This window comes from Saccopteryx leptura, chromosome 1 (genome assembly GCF_036850995.1).
Source record: "Saccopteryx leptura isolate mSacLep1 chromosome 1, mSacLep1_pri_phased_curated, whole genome shotgun sequence".
Classification (NCBI taxonomy): domain Eukaryota; kingdom Metazoa; phylum Chordata; class Mammalia; order Chiroptera; family Emballonuridae; genus Saccopteryx; species Saccopteryx leptura.
In genome coordinates, this window is record NC_089503.1 from 137,518,666 (window position 1) to 137,546,153 (window position 27,488).

The following is a 27,488-nucleotide window of genomic DNA, read 5'->3' on the forward strand; positions in this document are numbered from 1 at the left end:
AGGGACATCAGAGAAGGCTGCCTGACAGAAGTTGTGTGTTAAACAAGAGGTGTTAATGAGATGGTGGTGCAGGGATGGGGCAGTAAGGATATTTTAAACAAATTGGTCAGTTTGTGTAAAGCCCTGTGAGCATGACAGAATGTGGTGCGTTTTGGTTATTCTTTTTAGGTTTGTGTATTGATCAGTTTTACATGTTAGATAGATTAAGGAGTCAGTTCTTTGATGACTTTTTATGAAAAGTAGCATTTCTTTTTTGGTGGAGGAATCTACTTTCAATACTTATAACCCAGTCTCTTAGGCTTTCTACCTCTCTAGCTGTAAGAAACATACTTATATTGGTCATTGTTTATTTAAAAATTGTAGGCATTCTGTCTTGACTTCCCTTATAGAAGATGAAAATTTAATTCTTTCATTCTCCTTTATGTGACTCCTATTTCCCCATTCTTTGAAAATAGCTATATTGTAATTTAAGTTAGGTCACTATTTAATGTTTTTATTTGTGTGGCTATAAAAAGGCTAATGAAGGCATATATCATTATGCTATGATTAATTTTCTTTCTTTTACAACCATTTTCCTAATCTCCACCCCTGTATTAATAATTTTGTTTGCTTAGTTTATAAGTTTTCTACTACTTTGTAACACATTATCATAAATTTAGTGGCTTAAAACAACATCCAGCCCTGGCCAGTTGGCTCAGTGGTAGAGCGTCGGCCTGGCGTAGGGAAGTCCCGGGTTCGATTCCCAGCCAGGGCACATAGGAGAAGCGCCCATCTGCTTCTCCACCCCTCCCCCTCTCCTTCCTCTCTGTCTCTCTCTTCCCCTTCCGCAGCCAAGGCTCCATTGGAGCAAAAGATGGCCTGGGCGCTGGGGATGGCTCCTTGGCCTCCGCCCCAGGCACTTCTGGTAGCGACAGAGCCATGCCCCGGAGGGGCAGAGCATCGCCCCCTGGTGGGCGTGCCGGGTGGATCCCGGTCGGGCACATGCGGGAGTCTGTCTGACTGCCTCTCTGTTTCCAGCTTCAGAAAAATACAAAAACAAACAAACAAACAAAAAAACCCAACAACAACAACAACCTCCATTTATTAACTCATAGGTCTGTAGAGGTTTTAACACACCTGATCTACACTCTTTGATAGTGTTTGCAAGGCTAAACTAAGGTGTTTGCCAGGCTAAGTTTTTCCTTGGAGACTTTGGAAGAATCTGTTTCTACACTTAGCTTGCTGGCAGAATTCAGTTTCGTGATTTTACGATTGAAGTCCCAGATTACTTTGTGGCTGTCAGTTGTGGTCCATCTCAGTCCTTGGACTCCATCCACATTCCTTGAGCAATGTTTGCATGTCAGATCCCCTGAGGCTTTGAATCTCTGACTTTCCCTTATTCAGTCAGCTAGCCAGGAAAAACTCTTAAAGGGCTCATGTCATTAGGTCAGGCCTACCAGGATAATTTTTTAATTTTAAGTCCACTTGATTTGGGACCTTAATCACTTCTTTAAAATTCCATCATAGTAGTATCTAGAGTTAGAATTTGAATAACTGGGGAATGGTGTGTGTACACTAAGGTCAAGAATGAGTGGTGATTTTTAAGAATTCTGCCTTCTACATTTAGTTTTCTATGTAATTGAACCCATACTCTTTAGCTGTTATCTAAACAGTCGTCCCTTGTTATGTTCAGACATATCATATATTTTAATGCTTTCATAATCTTGAAATCTGGAAGATCTCATGTGCTGCAGTCTGGTGGTTTTACTCTGTGCTTGTGCACAGTTCTTAGAACTGGATCCCTTTTCACTGCCATCAAGCTTCTCCTTGCCTGTCCTTTCTGTGGGATGCCTGTTTTCTCAATTTGTCTTTATTGTTTTACTTCCTCTTTTTGATGGAGCCTGTGAATGCCAGTGGCATTATGCAAAAGGTACACAGGAGGTAATTTTTTTTTGATAATTTTGCATGCTGAAAATGTCTTTGTTGTCTTTTCATATTGATTAGTAGTATAGCTGGGTATACAGTCTAGATTATTTTTCCTCAAGATTTGAAGTATTATTCCTTTGTTTTCTAGTTTTTAGTGTTGCTGTTAGGAATGCTGAGCTACCTTATTTTAAATCGTATTTTTGAATGTGTCATTTCTTAGTTCCCTTTTTGGCAACTTGTATGATTTTTGTTCTTTTGTTTTCTGTTTCATGATGATATGGGTGTATTTTTATTCCAGTGTTCTAGACACTTGGACATTTTAGATTGGAAACTCATGTTCTTGGGTTCTAGGTTAAGTTAATGTGTTTTATTGTGTCTCCCTCTTTTTGGGGTTTTTTTTTTTTGTCTTTTTCTGAACTTCTTATTACTTAGATTAGTGGTCCCCAACCTTTTTTGGGCCATGGACTGGTTTAATTTCAGAAAATATTTTCACAGACTGGCTTTTAGGGTGGGATGGATAAATGTATCACGTGACCGAGACAAGCGTCAAGAGTGAGTCTTAGATGGATGTAACAGAAGGAATCTGGTCATTTTTTAAAAATAAAACATCGTTCAGACTTAAATATAAATAAAACGGAAATAATATAAGTTATTTATTCTTTCTCTGCGAACCGGTGCCCAATGGCCCATGGACCAGTACTGGTCTGCTGCCCAGGGGTTGCAGACCACTGACTTAGATGATAGAGCTAGTAGTCCTCTACTTTTCTTACTGTTTTGTCTTGCATTTTATTTTCTCTGTCCTTTTTTTTGCTCTACTTTCTGGAGAATTTCCTGAACTTTATCTTTCAACTTTTCTTTTAAATTTCGCTTTAATGTTTTTAATGTCTGTGGTTCTTTTTTGTTTTATTGGATAATCATTTTACAGCATTTCATTTTTGTTTCATGAAGTGTTTGATTCTACCAAGGATATTAATGATATTTCCAGGTTTTCACCTCTATGTATGGTCTCTCTTTCCTTTAAGGTACTATAGTCTATTTGTTTTTTTTATATTTTTTTATATTAGATATTTTAATTATATCTCTTGATCCTTGGTTGTTGACTTTTTGTGTTTCTGCATGTGAAGAATTTGAAGCATACACAAAAAGAAAGAAGAACACTATAATGAATCCTTAGATAAACAGTACCCAAATTCAAGAATTATATCAACATTCTGTTTGTGCCTGATCAGGTGGTGGTGCAGTAGAGTTTTGGCCTTGAATGATGAAGATCTGGGTTTGAAACCCTAAGGTAGCCAGCTTGAGCGTGGGCTCATTGGCTTGAACATGGGATCATAGACATAACTCCATAATTGCTGGTTTGAGCCCGAAGGTCGCTGGCTTGAAGCCCAAGATTGCTGGCTTGAGCAAGGGGTCACTGGCTTGTTGGAACACACTGGTCAAGGCATATATGAGAAAGCAATCAATGAACAACTAAGGTGCTGCAATTACCAGTTGATGCTTTTTATCTCTCTCACTTCCTGCCTCTCTACCCCTGTCTGTCTCTCTTTCTTAATAAAAAAATTTTGTATAAATTTAGGCGTGGGAACTAAGAACTGACTAGAAGGCTTGTTTGTATATAAGAAGCTTGGTGACTATGGATTTTTCTTTTAGGATGATCTAGCTGGGTTGTTTTGTAAGGGAGTGGTTCATGTTTTTGAGATCTTTCCTCAGTGAAAGAGCCTTAATTTTCATGTCCTTACATGTTGTATCCCTCTGTTTTATGTAGTACCCCTGATGGTTTTATATTTTTATTTTTAGTATCTAGACTTACTATTTTTTTTTATTTAGAAAATTAAATTTAACAGGGTGACATTGATGAACAAGAGTACATACATTTCAGGTAAACACCTTCACATCATTTGAACAGTTTATTATGTTGTATACCCACCTGCTCTTGATTCGCTCCCTGTTTTGAGACTACTTCTTTTATCTTACCAGAAAATAAACATTTCTGGGAGGGCCAGTTATTTGTGCTCATGGATGAGATTTGGTATCAGACTTATTTGTTTGTTTGTTTAGATAAGAAGAATCAACGCGTAGTTGCGGCACTTTAGTTGTTCATTGATTACTTCTCTTATGTGCCTTGACTGGGTGGGGGTGGGGGACAGCTCCAGCCAAGCCAGTGACCTTTGGGCTCAAGCCAGTGACCAGGGGATCATGTTGATGATCCCACGCTCAAGCAGATGACCCTGTGCTTAAGCTGGTGAGTCCGCGCTCAAGCCATTGACCTCAGGGTTTTGAACCTGGGTCCTCACCATCCCAGGTCGATGCTCTATCTGCTGTGCCAGCACCGGCCAGGTGGCATGTGATATTTTTTAAACACCTCTTGAGGGCCGCTTACTTTTACTACTTTCCTTTCAACCTCCCCCTTGCCAAACTCTCTGGTGTTCTTAGTCCTTGAGTCTTTTGGAGTTTCTGTAATGTAAATTAGGCTACTTCTTGCCCTTTTTCAGTACTGACTTTGAGTTTTTGAATCTGCTGCTAAGTCATTATCCCCTTGTCATTTTCAGTTTTCAAAACTGGAGATGCTTTTACTTCTTATTTTGTCTTTGTACTTACCTTTATGGGTCTTTAGAAACACATTTCTTGTATTCTTTTAGGGGATCTTGGCAGAGTACAGTTATAAATGCATGAGTTAAGTCTGCCAATTTTCTCCAGATATTAACATTGTTATTTCTAGTACTATGTTGTTTGATATAGCTGGAACATAGAGTACACAGATTTGGTGGGGGGCCCTGGTTGGGTAGACGGAAAGAACATATCTCGAAGCTGAGAGGAGGGAGTGTTATTTTAGTTTTAGAAAGATAATCAGAATACCCGTGTGGATACTGGTCAACAAAAGCAATTAGGAACCTGTTCTGTTAACCATAAAAGAAGTAATGACCTGAAGTAAAGCTGTGGGGAGAAGGGATAAGATTTGAAAAATATTAGAGAGAGAAAGAGAATTAAGGATTATGTAGATGTGAGGTGAGGAGGAAAAGGAACCAGGAAGTGATTGTAATATAATACTAGAAAAAGAGCCTTGGCTCTTTTTTTTTGCTCAGTGGTTTGCTCAGTGGTTAGAGTGTCGGCCTGATGTGTTGACATCCTGGGTTCGATCCCTGGTCAGTTCATACATAAGAAGCAACCATCTGTTTATCTCCCTTTCCCTCTCACCCTTCCCTGTCTCTTCCCCTTTCCCAGCCAGTGGCTGTATTGGTTCGAGCATTGGCACTGGGTGCTGAGGGTAGCTCGGTTGGTCCAAGTGCATCAGCCTCAGGCACTGAAGATGACCCAGTTTATTCAAGTATCAGCCCCAGACAGGGGTCACTGGTGGATCCTGGTCAGGGCACATACAGGAACAGCTCTATGTTCCCGTCTCTCTGTTTCTCCTTGCCTCTCTCAAGAAAAAAAGTGGTTTATATCATGTGAGTTAGGAAATGAGTGGTAGATCATCAGTCAGATGTGTGGATGTCCCAGGTTCGATATCTGGCCAGGGCACACAGGAGAAGCACCCATCTGTTTTCCACCCCTCCCCCTCGCCCTTCTCTCTTTCTAAATTGCTCTCTTCTCCCCCTGCAGCCACGGCTTGGTTCTAGCAATTTGGTCCTGGGCGCTGAGGATGGCTTCACAGTCTTGCGTTAGGCTCTGAAGTAGCTTGGTTACTGAGGAACAGAGCAATGCCCCAGATGGGCAGAGCCTCTCCCCCAGAGGACTTGCCAGGGTGGATCCTGGGGGGCACATAAGAGAGTCTGTATCCACCTCCCCTTCTCTCAATTTAAAAAAGTAAAAAGAAAAAGGGAATGCAGAAAGAGGAACTCTTTTAAGGAGACAGTGAGCTGGTTCAGTGGTAGACTTAGAGTTTGAGATGCCTTCTGGTAATGATATCCTCTTGTCATTCAGAGTGTTCAGAGATTTGGGTTGGAGATAATAGACTCAGTCATTTTCAGCATGTATTGTAAGTCCTCACCTAACATTGTCCATTGTTCTGCAACTTTAAGCAAAATGACATATAACAAAACCAATTTTATTATAGGCTAATTGATATAAATAAGAATTAAGTTCCTACGCATCTCCTCATTGTTATAATGAAACAATGTTATTTGGGGACCTGCTATACATGAGAAAAGAGCCAAAGGCAGTACCTTGAGAAATGCTGGTGTTTTGAGGTGTTATTCTTTTTCCCCCTGCTTACCTTTAAAAAAAAAAGTACAGATTCACAGGCAGTACAAAAATGGTACAGAGACTCCCTTGTACCCTTCACCGAATTTTCCCCCTTGAAGCATTTCTGATAATTTTATTAATAGCTGATGACTTTATTGTTGAGCTTTCCTAGTATTATAGACAATGTCTTGTAGTTATAACAGTGGGCCGGAAGAATGTTCAAATTTATTTACAGCTGCATATCTGGTATTGTACATGTTTTTCAGGCCACTGGATTGTAAAGGTAACTCTCTTCAGAATTTTACAGTCTTTTTGTTTCCTTTAGTTTTGCTAATGTAAGCATATTGTGCTCTTTGGGAAGTGCACTAAGTAGATAGATTCTAATTTTCTTAGGAGATTTTAAGTCTGCTTGATAATCAGTATGAACTAGTTCATAATAATAATTAGATAATCAGAAGACTAGTTTTTCTTACTGTACTTTCTTTTTTGTTTTGTTAAGGCTTGAGCTATGGAGAGTCTAATTTTGACTGAATTTTAAGGCCCAGTATATTACTACTTTATTAAATGTGACATTTTTATAATTCTCTTCTTTGGAAAGATTCTCATCTTATTTTTAGTTATCGAAAGGGCCAGACTTATACTTAAAACATATTTAAGGATAAGCTTTATGTATTTCTTTTTTTTTTTAGCTTTATGTATTTCTATTGAAATGTCTCTGTTCTGATAAAGATTGCGTTTAGCATAAATATGTCATCAAAAGTGGAATACATATTATAAAAATAAATTCAAAGAAAGAAATACATATATATTTAGTTGCATTGTAATTTGCTACAAACAATATTGACATTTGAATTATTTCCTAAGTGAGATGGTGTTTGATAGTTTATTTGATTTCTTTTCTGTGTTTATCAGATTACAGAGATTATTACCGATTAGAAAAGGACTTTCCAGCCCTTTTGTTTTCTTTCAGAGTGAGATTTAGTGTGATACACTGAGTCAATTTACATAAGACAGTGATTAGACAAACCAGAATTTTAGATAAAATGCCATCTCTTCCTCTCTCTGTCTTTTTGGCTCTTTAAAAATACTTGCAAAATATCTTCATTAAACTGACATGTATACTTGTTTTAAAAGCTTACAGAAAAGTAAAAAAAATATATCCTTGACCCTCTTCCAACATTCTTTTCCCCTTTCCATATTTCGCTAATGTTCACAGTTTTTTCTGTTTTCTCTCATGTTTTTATGCATAAAACTGCATATTCAGAAATGTAGCTACTAAAAAATTTTTTTGGCATGTGAAATTGTTATACACACTTCTGTTCCTTTTTCATCCAGTTTATAATTATTTTGAAATTGCTTTTATTCCATATTTATTCCTTTTTCATGACTACTTGTTATTCTAGGATATTAATGCACATAATTTCATTATCTTACTAATGAACATTTAGGTTGGGTTTCATCAGAGCTGGGAATATAAATATATGTGGAATCTTTTTAAACAAATAGATGTATGTAGCCTTGGTATGTATGGTTTTACTACCAGTAGGCAATTGAATAGTATCTTTGTTACTTGCTTTTTGATTGTAAGAACTAATTTTGTTTTAGTCATGCTTATAGTTAGGGCTATCCTGCAAAATCTGATTAGTTTATTTTTGGTAAGTTGATTTTAGGGCTTTTTTATATGACAGGTGATTTTTTGGTGGGTGGGGTGGGACCTTAGCGTGTCTTTATGTTAAGTTTTATTTATACTTCCTATAGGGATTAGGAGCAGACAGCAAGAACCTGTACCCTTTCCTGCTCCCAGTTATTCAACTGAGTACAGATGTTTCTCAACCTCCACATGTTTATCTTCTGGAAGATGGTTTAGAATTATGGTAAGAGGAAAAACTTGATACCATGGATCTTATTTTTTTTTCCTGGTCTTCCCTACTCGTGCCAACAAAACAAAGGTCATATAACAGGGTTAAAAACAAAAATATAGTCAATTTCCCCAAAGTGGGTAACCTAACAGCTCCACCTTTTCTTGGCAGCTGTCACTTAGTGTAGGCTTGTAGTAGTCAAAGTTCACGGGGAAGTTTCTGTAAGAACTCAGCTGCATTTCATCTTTGGAATTTGGAATGTAAAATTTGAATCTTGATAAATTTTTAAAGCTAACACTTTATTTAAAACTTCCAACATGTTAAATCAGATTTTGGGGGCATTGTTGAGTTATTTTCAACCTCTTACTGCCTTATCAGGTAAGTACTGAGGTATACCTTAGTCCCAAATGTTAGTGCTACTTAGTCTTGATTATTATTTTACTAAGTGAGTAGTATGTGGTTTAAGAGGTTAAAAAAAACACTTTCAAAAACCTTTTCCAGTGGCAGCTCAGAGCCACTAACTGTAAGAAACTGTGCTGGAAAATCAGTTTACTTTTTTAAGCTTATTTTATTGATGACAGCAGTCTCTATTTAAAACATAGTTTATAATACAGGAAGGGTTTAATAATTACAGTATATAAATGGATATTGGAATCACAAAAGCAAATCACAGAAATTAACCCTAGAAAAAGTAGCACTTGGGATCTCCTTCCTTCTCTTCATCCCTTATTTTCTTAGTTTTGCTGACTTGTCTAGGAATGAACAGCTTTCTGATTCTTAGAAATTATCTTTGGTGCAAATTATAAATTAACGATTTATCAGAATGCTAGATATATGATTTAAAAACATAACTATCATAACTAGGTAGATATTTATATATTTGCAATTTGTGTTCCTTATATTCTTTTCTAGGTTGTTTTAAGTTGAATGACTTCTGGATGGTCTGTTATAAGTTAGCATGTGTTATAAACTTTTATATTTATATATTTTTATTTGTACAGAATAGATTATTCTAGATCAGAGGTTGGCAGATTTTTTTTTTTTATAAAGGAGCAGATGGTAAATATTTTAGGTTTCCCAAGCTATGCACTTGCTATCCCAACCATTCAACGCTGCTGTTTCTAAGCAAAACCTGTCCTAGACAGTACGTGAACAAACGGACATGACTATGCTGCAGTAAAACAATCATTTACAGAAATAGAATGGGGATTGGATTTGGCCCCGGAGCTGTAGTTTGGCAACCCCTACTCTAGATTACAAATTAAAACATAAATCTCTGGCACATAAATACTTTCCTGCAAATGTATAGATACTATGTGATATTTACTGTAGAAAATTTGAAAATATTTGTTTTAGTAAAGAGACAGACTCAGCTACTTATTAGTATTTAGGCTTAGTATATTAATGTGGTTTGGTAAAGGTATATAAATTTTTTAAAGATTATATGAACAGGTAATAGTAAAAGTGCATTTCCCTGTTAATGATAATTTCTCTTTTTGTTAGCCTTTAGTTATATATAAACAAAATTATACCATTACAGTACATTTAAAAAAATTTACCAAGTTTATTAATAGCTAACATTCTTTAAAGAATCAGGGTACAGGCACTGGCCTGTTAGCTCAGTTGGTTAAGAGCATCCTCCTAAAATGTCAATGTGTGGGTTCAATTCCCAGTCAGGGCACACACAGGAAGCAACTAAAGAATGTACAACTGAGCGGAACAACAAATGAATGCTTCCTATCCCCCTCCCCTCTCTCCTCTTTCCTCTTTCTGTCTCTCTTAAAAAAAAAAAAATCAATAAAAGTTAAGCCAGATAGCTGTTTAGCATTGTCCCAGAGCATGGAGGTTGCTGGTTGGAGTGCCTGGTCAGGACACATACAGTAATAACAGCTCAATGTTCCTGTCTCCTCTTTCTCTCCCTGCCTCTCTCTCAAGGAAAAAAAAAATCAGGGTACACATTTCTATTTTGTTTTTGTGGTTAGAACTTACTCGGAATGAGATACAAGAGCCAACCCTCATTTATACCACTGCCTTAGATTTGTAATCATCTTCTATGAGCCTCAGTTTCCTATCTGTACAGTGAGGAAAAATAATTCATACTTCACATGATTGTGAGGATGTGCAAATGTTTGTCAAGTGGCTAGTGTTTTGTATATGATATTTAAAGCCTGAGAATCAGTGAGATAGCTTAGAAAGAGAAGGGCAAATAGAGAACAGCTCAGGGAGTCATCAAAGACGATAGAGAAGAGCTGTCTACTGATACAGGAGGAATACAAGGCAAGAAGAGACTGTTTCCTAACAGTGGGAGTGGTCAGTTATCTCAAATGTGCTGCTTGTCCCAGTGAGAGCAGTACAGAGAGGTGAATTTGATCACATGGAGATGTTAGGAGGAGTTTCAGTGGAAGTAGTAAGACAAAAAGAGTTGGAGTGGACTGAAGCATGAATTAGAGTTAAGTAAATACACTGTGAGCACTGACAACTTGTTTAAGAACTTTTACTGTAAAGAGAAGTGTAGAAATCTGGCAACAATGAGCTGTTGTGAGTAATACAAGGTCTAGCAGGGGTCCCCAAACTTTTTACACAGGGGGCCAGTTCACTGTCCCTCAGACCGTTGGAGGGCCACCACATACAGTGCTCCTCTCACCACCAATGAAAGAGGTGCCCCTTTTGGAAGTGCGGCAGGGGGCCGGATAAATGGCCTCAGGGGGCCGCATGTGGCCCTCGGACCATAGTTTGGGGACGCCTGGAAGGCATGAGGCCCCAGAGAGAAATTGAAGGAGACAGTTGTGGCATTATGCATCTGAAATCTGTATACGGCAAGGTAATTTTGTTAATTAATTTCGCCTTAATAAATTTAATAAAAAGTGGAAAAGAAGATAATTGAAGTCAAGAAGGGATGCGATTCAGTGCAAGTGGTGGGAAGGTTTGTGTTCTGTTTTTAACGTAGCGGCAGGAATACTTCATCTGTTTCAACTGGAGGCAGAAAGGTGGATTTCTGTATTGTAGTGGAGTGAAATAGGTAGGTATTCTGTTAGCTCCCATTTTCTCAACGAAATATGCAGCATAGTCATCAGCTGAGTGTTATAGGCTGGAATGGGAGTGTATAAAGATATGAGAGAGGTTTGTGGGGACCAAAGGTATAAAATACTTATATTGGAGAATGGGAATTTGAACTTATTGGGGATAACCAGTACCAGTTGATATTTGTGGTCATGTATATAAAATAAAACTTCAGACTATTGATTTATTTTTAATGGCTTTTACTTCCCATCTTACTCATCATGCTAGAGATTTGTTAATGTTATTAGTCTTCTCAAAGAAGAATCAAACTTTGGCTTGGATTTTCTTTGTTGCATGTTTATTTCCTATTTATTAATTTCTGTTCCTTTTTATTCATTTTTGTTTTTATATTTATCTCCTCTTTCTACCTGCTTTAGATTTTTTTTTAATTTAACCTACATTCGGAGATTTAGCTCAGTGATTTTTAGTTTTCTTTTCTAGTACAAGCATGTAATAGTATAAAATATTTTAAAATAGATTTTAAACAAAAGAATTGCATAAACAGTTCTTCATCATTAAAAAATCCTTATTTGTTGGTTTTTACCATCAAGAGATTATGTCATTCCAATTTTTTTAAAGCTCTCTCTAAAAAATCTTGATTTCCTGAGAAGAACTTTATTCGCTAGGGTGAATTATACTTTAATGTATTGTATAACTCTGTTTTCTAATATTTTAGCTAATGAGTTGAATCTATAATTCACATATTGGCATACTGTTTGGTTTTATATCAATGTTATATTTATTTTAACAATTTACTAATTTTTTTTTTTTTGGTATCTTTCTGAAGCTGGAAATGGGGAGAGACAGTCAGACAGACTCCCGCATGCACCCGACCGGGATCCACCCGGCAAGCCCACCAGGGGCATGCTCTGCCCACCAGGGGGCGATGCTCTGCCCCTCCAAGGCGTCGCTCTGCTGCGACCAGAGCCACTCTAGCGCCTGGGGCAGAGGCCAAGGAGCCATTCCTAGCGCCCGGGCCATCCCTGCTCCAATGGAGCCTTGGCTGCGGGAGGGGAAGAGAGAGACAGAGAGGAAGGAGGGGGGTGTGGAGAAGCAAATGGGCGCTTCTCCTATGTGCCCTGGCCTGGAATCGAACCCGGGTCCCCCTGCAAGCCAGGCCGATGCTCTACCGCTGAGCCAACCAGCCAGTGCAACAATTTACTAATTTTTAAAAATTATTTTCTTTATACTAGAATGTTCTCAGTAATATGGTAATGATTCTTTGGGTCATTTGAAAATTCAGTACTAAAGGTATTTTGGTTTTGATTTTCAGTGTCTGTTAATTTAGGAAAGAATTGCTTTTCTTGAGATGCTAATAAAAAATACCTTAAGTTTGTTTTGTCTGTTAGGTTTTGTTTTATTTTTGTTTTCTCTTTTGAAAGTATATTTGTTAAAGATTATCCTTATTAATATGAAAGAACTACACATTAGATTTATGAATTCTGTGTTTTTCTCCTTTCATTGCTTTGTTTCTGCTTCAGATTTTTTATTTGCTATACTTAGTTGTGGGTATATCTTCTTAAAACTGTAAGACAAATGGTTAGTTTATTACCTTTGTTATTTTTAAGTGCTAAAACGTTTAAAGTTATAAATTTGTCTTAGAGTATAACTGCCTATTTCCCTTACTTTTTGGTAGATAATCTTCAGATTGCATAAATCTTTTGCTTTTTGCCTTCTGTTTTTTTATTTTGCTGATAGTATATATTACACTTCATTAAAGGACTTCTTTGACCCCACATAGTTTATTTTTTGCTAATATTAAAGTATATTACTCAGGTCTGGATTTATTGCATTGTAAATACATGTCACTTGTACAATTTTTAAACTGAATGTGACTTTTCATGACTTAAAAGCTTCATTTTTTGTAATATATTCGCATAAATAGTAATGATATTAAAGATGCAGACTCATTTACATCTATTCTTTTTGACTTATAGTTTGTTCACATACCTCACATTAATATTTTGCTTTTTTATCTAATTAAAGTATCCCACTCAATTTTCATTGTGTCAATCTCCCTTTTTTATGTCTACATTATATCTGTAAGTTTTAAAAAATATTATTCATGGCCCTGGCCGGTTGGCTCAGTGGTAGAGCGTCGGCCTGGCGTGTAGAAGTCCCGGGTTCGATTCCCGGCCAGGGCACACAGGAGAAGTGCCCATTTGCTTCTCCACCCCTCCCCCTCTCCTTCCTCTCTGTCTCTCTCTTCCTCTCCCGCAGCCGAGGCTCCATTGGAGCAAAGATGGCCCAGGTGCTGGGGATGGCTCCTTGGCCTCTGCCCCATGCGCTAGAGTGGCTCTGGTCGCAACAGAGCGACGCCCCGGAGGGGCAGATCATCGCCCCCTGGTGGGCAGAGTGTCGCCCCCTGGTGGGCATGCCGGGTGGATCCCAGTCGGGCGCATGCAGGAGTCTGTCTGATTGTCTCTCCCGGTTTCTAGCTTCAGAAAAATACAAAAAATCTAAAAAAAAACAAAACTATTCACTGCATAAAATTTTGATACTTTTGTGTATTGTTAAAAGACTTAATATAGTTTTTAAAATTTTAAATATTTTTATGAATTATCTTGTGATATATGTATGCATTGATTAATTTTCTTTTAATTCTTTTGCATTTAAATTTTATCTAATGTTAATATTGTCATATGGTTTGCTTTGCTTAGATTTGACTTAACTCTTTACATTTTAGCTTTCTGTTTAAAGTTATGTCTTTCACACAGAGAAGACTTTTATATTTATATTTTAACATAATCAGAGATGTTTACTTCAAAAAGAATTTCAGTGTTCTTACATTTATTTGTTGAATTGATATTTTTTTTACTTTGTACTCTTTTCTATATTTTTATGGGAGGGTAATATTTAATTTTACATTTCTCTAGTCAAAGATGGTACATATAGCTTTGTCTGATTATTCATAAAAATAGTAACTTTCCCTTCCCCTGATGGTAAAGAATTTAGTTTTTAGATTTTGTTTGCCTCACTTGCTCTCTTTTCCAAGTTATTTTATGTTTCATCTGGAGTTACATACCATGTCATTTTATTTTTAAGTAGTTTAAATTCTTTAATATTATTTTTTTCTCTTCTTAATAATGTGATCTATACTGTGGAAACATAGGAAGTGAGCATAACAGTGACCTGAATGGCCTCTTCTAATTAGGTTAATGACATTGGGAGGGAAGGACCACACTTTAGGTAGAATCTTAATATGGACCCATTGACAAAGAGGTTTTTGAAAACATCTTCTGGGTTTGAGTATATGCCCTTCAGTTTTTTTCTCAGTGAAATCCTGTGAGTGAGTTGCAGAATTATAGTTTTTCTTTTGTTTTCTTGATTATATATTAAGGGTGAAAAGGATAAATTTTTTTTGTCCTTTGTGAAGTTTTATTCTTTAAAAGTTGAATCAAAATTTTTTTATTGTTGATCAGGGTAAGGTGTCTAAAGTTACCATTGCTGTGTGCTTCGGAAATGCTTCTTTTTATATATGGCTGTTTTCTCCTTTTGCCCCTCACCCCCGCACATTGATTTTATCATTTAAAGTTTGTGAAATAGTTCATAGATACAAAAAAAAATGGAGCTTGTATTATTTGTATTTGTTTATAACTTACATAAAATGAAAATTTGTTTTCCATACCTAGTTGAGACATGGAACAGTGGGAATGTCTGAAGCCCATGTGTGGCATGTTTGTGGAAGCCTCTGTTTTCATGGCAGGCATAGCCCAGTGCACCAGCTCTTTCTGTTTTCATTACTTCGTTTCTTTCTTAAATGTTAATGGTTATGAAATCACATATGTGTGTATCTCTAAATATATTATAGTTTTATATTAATTGTATTATATGTGTTCTCACTTGCTTTTTTTGTCTCCCTATTTTGGAATTTACCCATATTGATGAATTTAATGGTGTTAATGTAACAGAAGTAATTTACTCATTTGTATTTTGTTTGATGTTCACATAATGTGACTCTGAACATCCTTGTACAGGATGCCTAGTACAAATATAAGAGACCTTATGCACTACAGTGTGTCTGTAAAGTCATGGTGCACTTTTGACCGGTCACAGGAAAGCAACAAAAGACAATAGAAATGTGAAATCTGCACCAAATAAAAGGAAAACTCTCCCAGTTTCATACCTATTCAGTGCAGTTCAATGTGGGCTCATGCACAGATTTTTAGGGCTCCTTAGGTAGCTATCCCGTATAGCCTCTACAGACTCGCCACTGACTGATGGCCTACCAGAACGGGGTTTCTCCACCAAACTGCCGGTTTCCTTCAACTGCTTATCTCACCAAGTAATGTTATTCCTATGTGGTGGCGCTTTGTTATAAACGCGCCGATATTCACGTTGCACTTTGGTCACAGATTCTAATTTAGTGAGCCACAGAACACACTGAACTTTCCTCTGTACCATCCACATCTTGACTGGCATGGCCGTGGGCTGCTCCGTTGTATACACGGTGTTACATCATCATCTGCGCATGCGCACATGCTGCCACATCATCTTACAGAAACCGGGAGGGTTTTCCTTTTATTTGGTGCAGATTTCACATTTCTATCGTCTTTTGCTTTCCTGTGACCGGTCAAAAGTGCACCATGACTTTACGGACAGACACACTGTATATAAATTTGAATAATTTGTTTATGAATTCTTTTTCATTTTCTCTTTTGTCAGTCATATCTTGTGTGAATTGCTTGGTCATAGGTTTATATGTGTATACATATTCAACTTTACCAGATAATAATTATTTTCCAAAGTAATTATACCAACCTGACAACTTCTATCACCATTGTTCTACAGTTTTGCCTATATGTGTTATGTCAGACTTAAAGTTCAGCTAATCTTCTGGGGGTATAATTGTACGTTTTCACAAAATTTACATTTTCCTGCTTACTTATGAAGCTGCATATCTTTTATAATTTTGTAGTCAAGTTTATTGCCAACTTTATATCTTATTCTTGAACTGCTTGTTCATGTGTTCTATACATTTTTCTCTTATTAACTTCTCTTGGATATTACTCGTTTGAGTACTATTTCTCTGTCAGTTATAGCTCTTGAAAACAGTTTTCTCAGTATTTGACTTATTTTCAGCTTTTTTGGAGAATCTTTTGATTTACAATAGTTGTTAATTTAATATAGTCTTCCTTCCTTCCTTCCTTCCCTCTCTCCCTCCCTCCCTCCCTCCCTCCCTCCCTCCCTTCCTTCCTTCCTTCCTTCCTTCCTTCCTTCCTTCCTTCCTTCCTTCCTTCCTTCCTCTTTCCTCCCTTCCTCTTTGCTTCCTTCCTCCCTCCCTTCCTTCCTTCCTTCCTTCCTTCCTTCCTTCCTTCCTTCCTTCCTTCCTTTCTTCCTTCCTTCCTTCCTTCTTTTGTGAGAGGAGGGGAGACCTACAGATTTCCACATGTGCCCTGGCCACCTGGCAACCCCCATCTGGGGCTGATGCTTGAATCAACTGAGCTATCCTCAGTGCCTAAGGCTGACTTTCAGACCAGTTGAGCTATCTTCAGCACTTGGGGCCAATGCTTGAACCAATCAAGCCAGTGGCTGCAGGAAGGGGCAAGGGAGAGGGGACAGAAGTAGCTGGTTGCTTCTCTTGTGTGCCCTGATCAGGAATCAAACCTGGGACAACGCTCTATCCTGAGCTCACTGGCCAGGGCCTGTATTTTTCTTTAATCTTATTTTAACTTAAAGCCATAATATGTTCTCCTGATACCTGTTAAAGTCTCAACTTTCTCATATATGTCTTGAAATTAGTTTCTGTATTTTGTATGAGATAGAGGTTCACCCCAAATACTGAGTAGACCTTTCCTTAATGATCCTTGGAACCACTCTCATCATATGCAAAAAGGTCTGTTTCTTGTGCTTTCTATTCTGTTTGCAATATTAATCACAGTGGTTTCATTGTAAGTCATAATATTTGGTAAAACAAGTATCTTCCCCTACCGCCCTCCATGCTCTTGTTTCCTTGAGAGATTTTTTTTTGTTCTTGTTCATTTGCCTTCCATATAGGTTTAGAATCATCTGGCCTGATTTCCAGGAAAAGCCCTGTTGGAATTGAATTGAAATTTTATTGATTCTGTATAACAGTTTAGAGAGAGAACATCTTTTTTCTTTTTTTTAACCGCGACGCTTTCCAAGGCACGGGCCCCTCTCTCGGGGCGAACCCATTCCAGGGCACCCTGCCCTTCACAAAGAAAAGAGAACTCTCCCCGGGGCTCCCGCTGGCTTCTCCGGGATCGAGAGAACATCTTTATGATGCTAGATTTTTGAAACTCTGACTCTACTAAAATCCATTTAAATCTTATGTATTGGTTCTGTATAGATATTCAGCTGATTTTTATTTTTTAAAATTAATTAATTTATTTTTTTGTATTTTTCTGAAGCTGGAAACAGGGAGAGACAGTCAGACAGACTCCCGCATGCACCCGACCGGGATCCACCCGGCACGCCCACCAGGGGCGATGCTCTGCCCCTCTGGGGCGTCGCTCTGTTGCGACCAGAGCCACTCTAGTGCCTGGGGCAGAGGCCAAGGAGCCATCCCCAGCGCCCTGGCCATCTTTGCTCCAATGGAGCCTCGGCTGCGGGAGGGGAAGAGAGAGACAGAGAGGAAGGAGAGGGGGAGGGGTGGAGAAGCAGATGGGTGCTTCTCCTGTGTGCCCTGGCCGGGAATCGAACTCGGGACTTCTACACGCCAGGGCGACGCTCTACCACTGAGCCAACCGGCCAGGGCCTCAGCTGATTTTTATATACGTAGGTTCTGACTTATAAATGATTCAATTTAAGAATTTTCTACTTGACAATGGTTTGAAAGTGATATACATTCACTGGAAACTGTACTTCTAATTTTCCAGTATGATACTCTCTCATAATGCCAGACGGGGTTGCGATAGTAAACGACCGATACTTTACAGTTACCTGTTGCTAGCCTTCTTGAAAAGTGTGTTCTGTGTTTTCATATCATATCATGTTTACAAAATGCCCATCTGTGTCTCCTGCTTCTGGTGAGAAGAAGAAGAAGGCAGTTACAGTATATTGATAGATTCAGAAGGCTTGATGAACTCTCTTAGTAATTTAAATAATTTTTTATGAATTCTTTTTCATTTTCTCTCTTTTTTGTCAGTCATATCTTGTGTGAAGAAAGACTATTTTACTTTTTAGCTCCTACACTTGTGTCTTTTAATAACTTACTTGGCTTACCATATTAATCCCTCCAAGGAGACCTCTTCATATACTCTTAATAGATGTGAAGGTAGACAAAATAGTAGAGGATGATCTTTGAGGCGTGTTTCTGTTTTTCTAGAGAATAGAGTCATCAGATAGGTGTGTATTCTGTGTTTGGTAAGTATTCTCTAATGAGGTAAAGGAAGTTCCTTTCTATTTATACTTGGGTAAGAGTTTTTATAGTGAATGTTTGATTTTAAATAGGATTCCCCTTCCCTTTTATGCAGATAATTGTGACAATCATGTTTTTTTCTTTTTTAACTTCTTTTTTGTGGGGAGTATAGTTTGAACAGGTAAACCAATTGCACACTTCTGTGATAAATCACATCCCATATATAATTTATTTTTTTACATTAATTTTCCAGATTGTTATTACTGTGAATGATACTGGCTTGTTCATATTTATTATGTTTTACTCATAAGCTCATATTTATTAAATATTTAACAAAGTTTTTTTTTACCAATTAGCCTAGTTTCTCATTACAGAGACATGCTAGTTACATGTGGTAAGAATATATCAACAAAATAAAAACAGTGAATAATTTTTATTTCTCTCAGACTACTTATAATAATCATGCTTTTGCTTTATCAGAATTATACTTATTATGTTTTTTTACTGTTTTTGCCATATATATTATTATTTTGCCATATAGAAGTGTTATATTACATGATTTGTGGATAGGTTTTAATTTTGATGAATTTGGTAATCTGTTTTAAGAGAGATCATTTTATGACTCTTTGTATTGTCTATTTTTCTTCCTTTACATGGGACAGTTTTTTAAATATTTAGGTTGTATTGTTAATAGATTTAATTTGTTTTTTCCCTAGGTTAGTGACTTTGGAAAATAGCCCATGTATTACACCAGAGTTGCTTCGTATATTTCAGAATATGTCAGCACTTCTTGGTAGGTATTAAAGCATAAACTTACTACTGTTTTGAATGCAGCCATAATTTGTGGCATTGTTGATGACCTGTTTTGATTAAAGTCTTTCCTATTGACAAATAAGTTGGATAGTGTTTTAATAATTTCTAGATGATTTATATAAGTTTTAAAATTCATTTCTGCTTATTAAAGATCAGACAGTAACTTTACTATAAAGACAAAACGTTTCTTCGGAAACTAATAACAAATTAAGTTTGAACTCTGGTAAACTTTCAGTTTGATAGCAGTTCTATATGGTATTTAGAAGATTATACTGTAAGGCTGCTTCTCTATATTCCCCTGTTTTATCCATCTTTTTTTTTTTTTTACAACATACAGAATTTTTGTGCTATCAGTTTTTCACAAATGAGCTCTGTATACATTTCTGTTTTAGCCAAGGAACCGTAATGTGAACCACGTATAATGAAAATATTAGAAAATCCTATTGTTTGAAGTGTTACTTATGATCATGAAGCTTAATGTTATTGAAGCAACAGTTTTGGTACATGATACTAAAGAGCTGAACAATGTGTTAAGAGTAGGCTATAGCCCCTTTTAATCCACTTGGGATAAGTGCTAATTAGCTTTTTCTTTGTTTATCTGAACATGTATTTTGATGATAAATGAAAATAGAAAATTACTGTTCTCCTGTTACATATCAGCTACCATCCAAAGTATATAATATCTTAAATTTTTAAAAAGTAATATTTTGTCTATAGAGTTGCTGTTTAGTGAGAAATTTTATCAGCTCAGATTCACATTTTTTTAAATTTATTTATTAAATTTAATGCAGTGACGTTGATAAATCAGGGTACATATGTTGAGAGAAAACATCTCTAGATTATTTTGACATTTGATTGTGCTATATACCCCTCCCCCAAAGTTAAATTGTCTTGTCATCTTCTATCTGATTTTCTTTGTGCCCCTCCCCTCCCCCAACCCCTCTCCTTCTTCACCCCATCCCCCTTCCCCGCACCCCAGTTGCCATCACATTCTTGTTCATGTCTCTGAGTCTCATTTTTATGTCTCTTCTATGTATGGATTCATATAGTTCTTAGTTTTTTCTGATATACTTATTTCGTTCAGTATAATGTTATCAAGGTTCATCCATGTTATTGTAAATGATCCGATGTCATCATTTCTTATGGCTGAGTAGTATTCCATAGTATATATGTACCAAAGCTTTTTAATCCACTCGTCCTCTGACGGACACTTGGGCTGTTTCCAGATCTTCGCTATTGTGAACAATGATGCCACAAACATGGGGGTGCATTTCTCCTTTTGGAGCCGTTCTATGGTGTCCTTGGGGTATATTCCTAAAAGTGGGATAGCTGGGTCAAAAGGCAGTTCGATTTTCAGTTTTTTGAGGAATCTCCATACTGTTTTCCACAGTGGCTGCACCAGTCTGCATTCCCACCAGCAGGGCAGGAGGGTTCCCTTTTCTCCACATCCTTGCCAGCACTTATTCTGTGTTGTTTTGTTGATGAGCGCCATTCTAACCAGTGTGAGGTGATATCTCATTGTGGTTTTAATTTGCATTTCTCTAATGATTAGTGATGTTGAGCATTTTTTCATATGCCTATTGGCCATCTGTATGTCCTCTTTGGAGAAGTGTATTCATTTCTTTTGCCCATTTTTGGATTGGATTGTTTGTCTTCCTGGTGTTGAGCTTTATAAGTTCTTTATAAATTTTGGTTATTAACCCCTTATCAGACGTATTGTCAAATATGTTCTCCCATTGTGTAGTTTGTCTTTTTATTCTGTTCTTGTTGTCTTTAGCTGTGCAAAAGCATTTTAGTTTGATATACTCCCATTTGTTTATCCTGTCTTTTATTTCACTTCCCCGTGGAGATAAATCAGCAAATATATTGCTCCGAGAGATGTCCGAGAGCAGTATAACTTGATATCAGGAAGTGTGATACCCCCACTTTATTCTTCTTTTTTAAGATTGCTGAGGCTATTTGTGTTCTCTTTTGGTTCCATATAAATTTTTGGAATATGTGGTCTATATCTTTGAAGTATGTCATTGGTATTTTAATTGGTATTGCATTGAATTTATAGATTGCTTTGGGTAATATAGACATTTTAATGGTGTTTATTCTTCCTAACCATGAGCACGGTATATGCTTCCACTTGTTTGTATCTTCCTTGATTTCTTTTATCAATGCTTTGTAATTTTCCGAGTACAAGTCTTTAGTCTCCTTGGTTAAGTTTATTCCTAGGTACTTTATTTTTTTGGTTGTAATTGTGAAGGGGATTGTTTCCTTAATTTCTCTTTCTGACTGTTCATTGTTGGTGTATAAAAATGCCTCTGATTTCTGAGTATTGATTTTATATCCTGCCACTTTGCTGAATTCATTTATCAGGTCCAGTAGCTTTTTGACTGAGACTTTAGGGTTTTCTATATACAATATCATATCATCTGCAAATAATGATAGTTTTACTTCTTCTTTTCCAACTTGAATGCCTTTTATTTCTTCTTCTTGTCTGATTGCTGTGGCTAGGACTTCCAGGACTATGTTAAATAAGAGTGGTGAAAGGGGGCACCCCTGACTTGTTCCTGATCTTAAGGGGATTGCTTTTAATTTTTGCCCATTGAGTATGATGTTGGCTGTGGGTTTCTCATAGATGGCTTTTATCATGTTGAGGTATGTTCCCTATATTCCCACTTTGCTGAGAGTTTTGATCATGAATGGGTGCTGGATTTTATCAAATGCTTTTTCTGCATCTATTGAAATTATCAAATGGTTTTTCTCCTTCTTTTTGTTTATGTGATGAATCACATTGATTGATTTACGAATATTGTACCAGCCTTGCCTCCCCAGAATAAATCCCACTTGATCATGGTGTATGATTTTTTCCATATATTGTTGGATCCAGTTGGTAATATTTTGTTGAGGATTTTAGCATCTATATTCATCAGAGATATTGGCCTATAATTTTCTTTCTTTGTGTTGGCTTTGCCAGGTTTTTGAATCAGAATTATGCTCGCTTCATAAAAGGAGCTTGGAAGTCTTCCTTCCTCTTGAATTTTTTGAAATAGTTTGAGAAGTATAGGAGTTAGTTCCTCTTTGAATATTTGGTAGAATTTCGTTGTGAAGCCATCGGGCCCCGGACTTTTCTTTGTTGGGAGTTTTTTGATAACTGTTTCGATCTCATTTCTCATTTGTTGTAATCGGTCTGTTTAGGTTTTCTGATTCTTCCAGATTGATTTTTGGAAGATTGTATGTTTCAAGGAATTTGTCCATTTCATCTAGGTTGTCTAGTTTTTTGGCATACAGCTCTTCATAGTATTTTCTTACAATATTTTGTATTTCTGTTGTGTCAGTTGTTATTTCTCCTCTCTCATATCTAATTTTATTTATTTGAGTCTTCTCTCTCTTTTTCTTGGTGAGTCTACTTAAAGGTTCATCAATCTTGTTTACCTTTTCAAAGAACCAGCTCCTAGTTTCATTGATCCTCTGTACTGTTTCTTTAGCCTCTATGTCATTTATTTCTGCTCTGATCTTTATTATTTCCTTCCTTCTACTACATTTGGGCTTTACTTGCTGTTCTTTTTCTAATTCTTTTAGATGCAGGGTTAAGTTGTTTATTTGAGCTTTTTCTAGCTTCTTAAAGTGTGCCTGTAGTGCTATGAACTTCCCTCTCAGCACTGCTTTCGCTGTGTCCCATAAATTTTGAGTTGTTGTATGCTCCTTGTCATTCGTTTCTAGGAATTTTTTTATTTCTTCTTTGATCTCATTCTTAATCCATTCATTATTTAACAACCTGCTATTTAGTTTCCATGTGTTTGAGAATTTTTGAGCTTTTCTGTTGTGATTCATTTCTAGTTTCATGCCGTTGTGATCGGAGAAAGTGCTTGATATCATTTCAGTCTTCTTCAATTTGTTGAGAGCACTTTTGTGCCCTAACATGTGGTCTATCCTAGAGAATGTACCATGAGCACTTGAAAAGAATGTATATTCTGCTGCTTTAGGGTGAAAGGTTCTGAAGATATCTATTAAAACGAGTTGATCTAGTGTTTCCAATAAGTCTGCTGTTTCTTTGTTAATTTTCTTTCTTGAGGATCTATCTAGTGATATTAGTGGGGTATTGAAATCCCCTTTGATTATAGTATTGCTCTTGATCTCGCCTTTTAAATCCATCAAAGTCTGCCTTGTATATTTGGGTGCTCCTATATTAGGTGCATAGATATTTATAATAGTTATATCTTCCTGTTGGATTACTCCCTTTATCATTATGTAGTGGCCTTCTTTATCTCTTACTATATCCTTTGTTTTAAAATCCAAATTGTCTCATATAAGTATGGCTACCCCAGGTTTTTTTTCATTTCCGTTTGCATGAAATGTTTTTTTTCCATCCTTTTACCTGCAATCTATGTGTGTCTTTTGTTCTAAGGTGTGTCTCTTGTAGACAACATATGTATGAGTCCTGTTTTCTTATCCGCGCAGCTACCCTATGTCTTTTGATTGGATTATTTAATCCATTTACATTTAAGGTTATTATTGGTATGTAGTTGTTTATTGCCATTTTCTTCTTTAAAGGTGCATTCCTTTTTTGCTATATTTTTTTCCCACTTTGATCTGTTTACAACAGGTCCCTTAACATTTCCTGCAGCATTGGTTTGGTTGTAATGAATTCCTTGAGTTGTTTTTTGTCTGGGAAGCTTTTTATTTCTCCTTCGATTTTAAACAATAGCCTTGCTGGATAAAGTAGTCTTGGTTGTAGGTTCTTGTTCTGCATTACTTTGAATATTTCTTGCCATTCCCTTCTGGCCTCAAGTTTTTCTGTTGAGAAGTCAGATGTCATCCTTATGGGGGCTCCTTTGTAGGTGATAACTTTTTTTTCTTTTGCAGCTTTTAATATTTTCTCTTTATCGCTTAGCTTTGGTATTTTAATTATGATGTGTCTTGGTGTAGGTTTCTTTGGGTTTCTCTTTAATGGAGTCCTCTGTGCTTCTTCAACTTGTGAGAGTTTCTCCTGCATTAATTTAGGGAAGTTTTCAGTTATGATATGATTGAACAAAGTCTCTATCCCTTGTTCTTTCTCTTCTTCTTCAGGAAACCCTATGATGCGGATGTTATTTCTCTTCATGTTGTCACAGAGCTCTCTAAGAGTTTCCTCTGACTTTTTGAGTCTCTTTTCTCTTTTCTTCTCTGCTTTCATGCCTTCATTCCAGTTGTCCTCTAACTTGCTGATTCGATCCTCTGCTCTATCTATCCTGTTTTTAATTCCTTCCATTGTGGTCTTTATTTCTGATATTGTATTTGTCATCTCTGATTGATTCTTTTTTATACTTGCTATTTCTTTATTTAGGTTTTCATAATGACCATCCATTGTTGTTCTAAGATCCCTAAGCATCCTTACAATCATTATTTTGAACTTCGCATCTGGAAGTTTGATTATTTCTAGATCACTCAGTTCATCTCTTGAAGGTGTCTCTTGTGGTTTCATTTGGATTGCACTCCTTTGTCTTCTCATCGTCTGTTTTGGGTATTTTATTTGTAGAGTTGGTTGAGTCTAGGCTTGGTGTTGTCTGCCTCCAGTTTTCAGTTGTGTTATTTCTAGGTCTTCTTGGGTTGGTATCAGCTGTTATCTGTAATCCTCTTTGGTATTTTGCCAGCTTTGAAGTCTTGATTTGTTTGTTTTCTTAACAGGTGATAGTCTTGTTTACTGATCTCAGCAGGGGGCTTCCTTGAAACTGTATCCGGGAATGCAGTGGGTGTAACCTGAGACTCTGAAGGCCTCTTTAGCCAGCTAATGTCACTGGGGGCAGGGTGTTTTCTCAGCTTCAGTAGGGGGAGGTGTATCTCAGATCTCCATGGAGACCATGAGTTACTGCCCCTCCTCCCCACTTCTTGTTTTCAGCTGTATCTTGTTGCACTGATTGAAGCTGGATAGATGTCTGGAGATCTCTGATCCGGAAGCACTTCAGCTCCGTTTTGTGAAAGGTTCAGTCCCTCCCCCAGCTATGGCCGCCTCCAGCATGGATGAGTCAGCTTTTTTAGTTCGTTTCATGCATTCCTTAACCCCTCACAGTCTGTCCCTCTCCCTGTCCTTTCCACTTGGGAGATAAGCTGGTCTTTTCAACACACCTCGCTCCCTGGTCGCCAGTAGTTTCTGCTCTTTTCCCTCTGTGAGATCCTCTCAGGGCTCTCAGCCTCAACCCCCTCTTCCTTCCTGTAAGCAGAGGAACGCTTCGTTCAGGTGCTCTCTGCCAGGATTGTTGTGGCTTCTTCTTTGCTCCTTGGTTTTTGAGAGCTGTTCTTGCAGTTCAGAGTTGGTTTTTCATGCTGATTTGTCCTAAATTGATTTATATTCCAGTTTGGTGGTGAGAGCTGGGCGTCTGTGCGTCCGCCTACTCCGCTGCCATCTTTTTCCCCTCCCAGATTCACATTTAAACTGATGGACTATTTAAGAATTCTGTACAGTGCTATTTATTGATCCTTTGGGTTTTTTTGAATATGAAAAATATGACCATTTTTAAAAGTCATTTGTTTATAGAATGTAAAAATTATTTAAATTTTTTCATTCAGAGTCCCATTCTTTAAGACTTATTCATGAAGGATCTTTTAATTCTTCATTAGGACTTTGGGTATACTAACTGAATAGTTTAATATTGTCAGGAGACAGTGTTTGTATAGGAAAATGCTATACAAAAAAGGGCATATTTATTTTGGCAATATCTAAAGATTGTTTCTTCTAAAAACTAATTTGTAGTGAGCAGTTTTATTAGAGGCAAAAATATTACTGTGGTTTGATGATGCACCAGAGACTTGCAGACTCACTTTTGACAGTATTTACAAATGTGGACTAAAACAAAATTATAGCTGGTTAAAAAAACTCTCATTTGCTGAATGACCATGGTATCTAGATAATTAGTTCTCATTTTCTATGGTTTTTCTGTTCTTGTACTCTATTCTTTAGAATAGATGAGATATCAGATAATACCAAAATTACCATCTGTTTTCAAATGAAGAGTCATGTGCTATTTATCATCAAGCATTTGCATAAAATTATGGAAAAAATTGTTCAAAGTGAAGATGGTGGCAATAGACCAGTCACTTATTGCTAGGAAAAGTTTTGTCTGTAAGACATCGGAAAAAGAGAATAGGAAATGTCCTCTTCATTTCCCTTTACGCGGGTGAAGGCCTTTTTAGTTCTCGCCTACCTAGTAACTGGAGACCACAGACAGTGCCATTTTGGGTAATCTGGTGTTTCTTTATACTTGACCTAAGAACGAAAATTTCAGCACAGACCCATTATCAACTTTATCATGAACAGAATTCAGTCATTTTCATATATGGGTGATTTTACATAGGGATTTTATTTTGCCTTTGTATTCCACCCCAAATTCAGCATGTCTCGTTTTACAATATATTGAGAGGGGATTTGCAGTTAAGAAAGAAGATATTTAAACAAAAAGCATATGACTAACCCTACTAGAACCATATGACACTATTTTGAATATAGATGAATAGGTACTATAGTGCAGTTTTACCATAGAAAGCTTTGTAATTGATGTATAGTTCTTACGAGAGAATGAGAACTTTTATGTGTTTAGAACAACATCTGGCCCATAGCAAACACTATTTAAGTGTTTTGTAATTATATTTATTATTTCTATTAACATTACTGCCATTTAAAAAGAAGTAGTACCCAAATTCTATAGAATTTGTTACTTAGTTGTATCAAGAATGAGTGAAATTTAATCCTTATGATCATTGATATTTGATTTAAACTGTTTGATTTTCAAAGATATTTTATAAGTAGTATCAATAAATATAGGTATTTCAAATTATACAACCCTACATGTTTCATAACACAAAAGCTTATATGTACTTTGTTCTATGAATTGTTATATGTATATTTCCTTTAATAATATTGAAGAAAAAATTTAAATTATACTTGTACATGTTAGTATACTTTAACATCACTATTACTTTTATTTTGTTAGATTATTGCCCAACTAGTTGATAGTGTTTGACATGGAGCTGTTTGCATGTATATTTTTCAGTTGAGCTTTAACATTTATTTTGAAATATAACCAGTTTATTTATTTTAATCTGTTAAGAGTACAGATCAAAATTATTAATATTTCTTATCATTGAAAGCATTCTTTCTTATTAGGCTGTGAATTTTTAAAAATATTTCAAGAATATGGTAGCTATTATTTTTTTCTAAATAAAAAGCTACTTACAGGAAGTTTTTTATTTTCATTTAAAATTTATAAAACCAACAATAATAAACACTTTTAGCTGTTTAAGTTAATAATTTATAGGATCTGTTAATTATGAATAAATCCAAGGCTAAAATTTATTTTATATTCTTTTCCCTAAATATAAGTAGA

The 27,488-nt window shown here is 36.5% G+C and overlaps 1 protein-coding gene across 2 annotated transcripts in view; it reads left to right on the forward strand.

Moving 5' to 3' along the window:
- The window catches only part of IPO11 (importin 11), a 231,259-nt gene that overhangs the window by 94,607 nt on the left and 109,164 nt on the right, over positions 1–27,488 (forward strand). For both annotated transcript variants that reach the window (XM_066375687.1, XM_066375677.1), the window contains exons 21-22: positions 7,846–7,961; positions 19,044–19,120. In XM_066375687.1, the coding sequence (XP_066231784.1) occupies positions 7,846–7,961; positions 19,044–19,120 (193 nt within the window). The remainder of the gene's footprint in view (positions 1–7,845; positions 7,962–19,043; positions 19,121–27,488) is intronic.